This window comes from Prunus mume, linkage group LG5 (genome assembly GCF_029339155.1).
Source record: "Prunus mume cultivar Tortuosa linkage group LG5, ASM2933915v1, whole genome shotgun sequence".
In the NCBI taxonomy this organism is placed as follows: domain Eukaryota; kingdom Viridiplantae; phylum Streptophyta; class Magnoliopsida; order Rosales; family Rosaceae; genus Prunus; species Prunus mume.
The window spans coordinates 12,064,841-12,069,737 of record NC_142702.1 but is presented as its reverse complement, the minus strand read 5'-3'; the positions used below and the strand labels follow the sequence as shown (position 1 = coordinate 12,069,737).

At 36.3% G+C, this 4,897-nt stretch overlaps 1 protein-coding gene across 1 annotated transcript; it reads left to right on the top strand.

The window, feature by feature from the left end:
- Positions 1–1,303: 1,303 nt before the first annotated feature.
- On the top strand, positions 1,304–4,897 carry LOC148916949 (uncharacterized). The gene is made up of 3 exons (XM_089052333.1): positions 1,304–3,555; positions 3,645–3,947; positions 4,027–4,897. Exons 1-3 carry the CDS (start codon positions 1,304–1,306, stop codon positions 4,895–4,897), a joined length of 3,426 nt encoding a protein of 1,141 aa, XP_088908459.1.

Sequence of the window (4,897 nt, the reverse complement as noted above, 5' to 3'; positions counted from 1 at the left end):
TATAAGCTAGCTGCAGGTCATCGTCCACGATTAACTGGTCAGTTTAGGAATTATTTTTCTTTCCCTTAGTATTGGTGTCTGAGTGTAGTACCACTTAATTGGACAATGGAGTTTAACTGATGGAGTATCATCCTTCAATGTTGGTTTGATTGTTTTGGAAATCCTTTTCAAGCTCTTCCAGCCACTTTTTTTTTATTTTTTCTTTTTTAACAAACCATTTTGGCTTTATGTGATGATCACTGGTAGCTTGAATATTATGCAAGGTCATTCAATTAGCTTCAAGGGTAAATTTTGTTAATTTGAAATGGTTTTTATAATCATTTATAAGGCATAATAATTAAGAACTGTAAAGAATAATAATTTGTTATGAAATTGAGATGAAGAGCCTAATTACTAATTTCAGATAATTCATATACTACATGAGAGACGTGTGACCTTAAGCCTGACTTTATTCGTTGTACATATTATAACTGTATAAAGTGGATGTGTTGATTACAATATTATTTTGAACCATTTGGTTTTATGTTGAGACTTTGATCTTGGATATTTGATGCTTCCTGTGATGTCTTATTATGTTACTGTTTTGAGTTAACTCAGAAATATAATGTTTTTGTTTAATGATGAGTGGTTAAACTTAGAGGTGAAGGCATATACTATTTTGAGTTTGAAGACTAATTTGGACTCAAGCCCTCCAAAGATATAGTGTCTAACAGATTTATTTTTTTTGTTTTTCTTTTTTGCAGTAGGGTGTTTGAATTACTTGCTTAAGAGGTATGGATAGCTAAAAATCTGGCATCTGCCAATTTTTTTTTTTTTTTTTGTGACTTGTGTCATGGGTTTATTGTGTCTAACATAATTTTTTTTTTCCTTTTTTCAATAGGTTGTTTGGAATACTTGCTTAAGAGGCTATATTTGCTTTAGAGGTATGAATAGCTACAAATCTTCTGCCTGCCTTTATTTTTTTTTTACTGGTTTCATGGGTTCAACTAAATTATGCAATATAATGTTGAAAGAATTGTAAAAAAAATATTGTTACCATGATACTTACCCTTGAGAAGCATAATTAATGTGGAATCTCTCTACCCTTGAAAAGCATAATTAATGTGGAATATCTCTTTTTATAATTTTCATGTGAAAGAGTTATTAGCTTGTCATTCTGTGAAAGAGTTATTTGCTTATATCAATAACTGTGTTCGATCTAATCATGTTATGAAATTTTGGAACTGCTTTAAGTCATCACTGATTGAATTGGATAAGGCCCATTATAGGAGGTATAAGAAGACGGAGACAAGGTGTGTTAGAGATGAACAGGGATTGGATACACAATAAAAACAGGTTGAGTAATCAATATCGTGCTGGAATTCAATCATTTATGGAAGTTGCAAGCCAACATGTGGATAAGAAGAATGAGACTCCATGTCCATGCATGAAGTGCCAGAATATGAATTGCCATTCTCTTCCGGTTGTCCAAGCACATTTATGGCAGTATGGGATGTCAGTGGTGTATCACACATGGATATGCCATGGGGAACAATTCGAGATAACAAGACAAGCTTCACCTCCTGCAACTGCTCAAGAGGCACCTCGTCTTGATGATTATACGCATAATATTTTGAATGATGCATTCCCACCAGACTTGGGAGTTGTAGATGATACATTGGGGGACAATGAAGATGTGGGGGATGATACCGATATGCATAGGGTTGAGATGGATAAGTATGACAAGTTGATTGCTGAATCTCAGCAACAATTGTTTCCCGGTAGCAATGCATCAGTTTTGACAGCAATGGTACAATTCATGCATGCGAAGGTACTTCATCATTGGAGCAACAAGTCATTTGATCAAATGTTACAAATACTCAGTGCTATTTGTCCGCAGCCTCATAGCATTCCTCCATCATTCTATGCCGCTAATAAGATGTTGAAAGATTTGGGTTTGGGGCATGAAAAAATTGATGCATGTATTTACGATTGTGCTTTGTTTTACAAAGAGCATAAAAGTAAAGATAAATGTCCAGTGTGTGATGAGCCTAGGTATAAACCTAGTACTAGTAAAAAGAAAACAGTGGTGCCCCAAAAAGTGTTGCGATATATTCCTCTAAAGCCGAGATTACAGAGATTGTTTATGTCTGAACATACAGCAGGTCACATGCGTTGGCATAAGGATAAACGAGTTGATGATGAAGGTGTTATGAGGCATCCAGCAGATTCTATTGCTTGGAAGGAGTTTGATAAGATGTACCCTGAGTTTGCCGAAGAGCCACGAAATATCAGGTTAGGCCTTGCAACTGATGGGTTTAACCCATTCGGGAATATGAGCACATCTTATAGTATGTGGCCGGTGATGGTGGTTCCTTACAATCTACCTCCTTGGATGTGTATGAAACAACAGTATTCAATAATGACTTTGCTTATTCCAGGCCCAAAGGCACCAGGCAAGGAGCTGGATGTGTATTTGCGTCCTTTAATTGATGAGCTAAAAGAGTTGTGGGAAGAAGGTGTTCAAACTTATGATAAGTTTACTGATACAAGGTTTAACATGCGGGCAGCTGTAATATGGACAATCAATGACTTTCCCGCTTATGGGAATTTATCCGGTTGGAGTACAAAAGGTTACAAGGCATGTCCCGTATGTCTTGAGGATACAACATCTACCAAGCTGAGAAATAAAATTTGTTATATGGGGCACCGTCGCTACTTGAAAAAGAATCACCCTTGGCGTAAGGATTCTGAAAATTTTGATGGAACTATTGAGACGAGGGATCCCCCAAGAGAATTCTCTGGTGATGACTTATTACTTCAGTTTAATCACCTTGTGCATCGTAAGCTTGGTAAACATCCTGAAAATTTGGAGAGAAAGAGAAAGCGGACACCTATGGAGTTAAATTGGACAAATAAGAGTATTTTTTTCGAATTGGAGTATTGGTCCAAGTTGAAAATAAGACATAACTTGGACGTAATGCATATTGAAAAGAATATATGTGACAACATTGTTGGAACGTTGTTGAGCATAGAAGGAAAAACAAAAGACACACCCAATGCTCGTTTGGATTTGAAAGACATGAATATACGAAGGAATCTGCATTTAGATAAAGATGAAAATGGCAAGATAAAGAAGTATGCTGCAGAATATACATTAGAACCGGCTGATCGTCGAGCATTTTGTGAATTTTTGAAGTCTATAAAATTTCCGGATGGTTATGCTGCTAATATATCACGAAATGTCAAAGATGGGAAGATCACAGGTTTGAAGACTCATGATTGTCATGTTTTGTTACAACGAATTTTACCTATTGGAATTCGGCCATACTTGATAAAAGAAGTGTGTGCGCCACTTGTAGAATTGGCATGTTTATTCCAACAAATTTGTGCAAAGACGTTGAATGTTGCAGATTTGGATAGATTGGAGGTTGACATTGTGGTCATTTTATGCAAACTTGAGAAAATATTTCCACCTGCCTTTTTTGATGTCATGGTGCATTTGGCCCTTCATTTACCACGTGAGGCCAAACTTGGGGGACCTGTAGGATATCGTTGGATGTACCCGATAGAGAGGTAATACTCAGTCATCATCTTTTTATTTTTATTTTGATTAGATTCTCTTTCATTTGTATTTAAAGATATTAATATACAATGATTAACAGGATGCTAGGGAAGTTAAAGGGCTATGTACGTAATAGAGCTAGACCCGAAGGTTCAATTGTTGAGGGATACATTGCAAATGAAGCGTTAACTTTTTGTTCAATGTATTTTCGTAATGTGGAGACTGTTTTCTCTCGTCCTGAACGAAATGATGATGGTGGCGAAGCCAATGCTAAGCTCTCGGTATTTTCTCAAAATGCACGACCCTTTAATGGCTATAAATTTCTTCAATTGTCTGAAGGAGAAATGGAACCAATTTATTGGTATATCTTGGACAATTGCGAGGAAATTGAACCATTTAGAAAGTATGTAAGTGTAATTAATTCTATTTTTATCACTCTGTTTTCTTATTGCTTTGATTTAACTTTCTATTTATTTTTTCAGTGAGCATCGTCAAATATTAGAGCGTGAAAGCCTGTTTAACATAGAACAGAGACATAGGCAGTCGTTTCCCCAATGGTTCAAGCATCATGTCAAAGCATTGTATAGTGAGGAATCAACATTGGTGACTAAAGAAGTGTGTGCATTATCATATGGTCCTGATGAAAGAGTTTGTACGTATACAGGATGTGTTGTGAACGGAATTCGGTGGCATGTCCAAGATATAGAAGAAACTCGTACAACTCAAAATAGTGGGGTCATGGTACCAGGAACTCATGCTGATCAGGAAAGTAATTTTTATGGTAGATTAGTTAGTGTTGTTAAAATAGGATTCACATATGGCTATCATGTTATCCTTTTTAAGTGTGAGTGGTACAATACAAGTACAGATGTGAAGCGAAAGAAAAAGATTGTTAGGCTTGTTCATGATTACCATCTCACGTCAGTGAACTCAATGAATTTATGGTATAAAGATGATCCTTATGTGCTAGCAAAACAAGCACAGCAGATCTTTTTCCTTGATGACCCATCCTTGGGTCATGGTTGGAAGGTAATTCAAAAAATTCCACATAGACATGTGTGGGATGTTCCTGAGAATGAGGTGGCTCACGAGGCAGAAACACTTTACGACGATGGTGTGGACCAAACTGCACATATTAGTGTTAGACATGCACCAGAAGATAATGATCTACTCAGTCCATCACTTCGTAGAGAGTATGTTGAACCTGAAATAGTTGTCGAAGATATTAATTTTGAACATGTCTCAAATGATATGGAGGATGAAGATTTTATTGATGATGATGATATTGAAGAAATACCTTCGGGTGATGATGAAGGCAGTGTTCACAGTGACGATTATAGTGATTTGGATTGA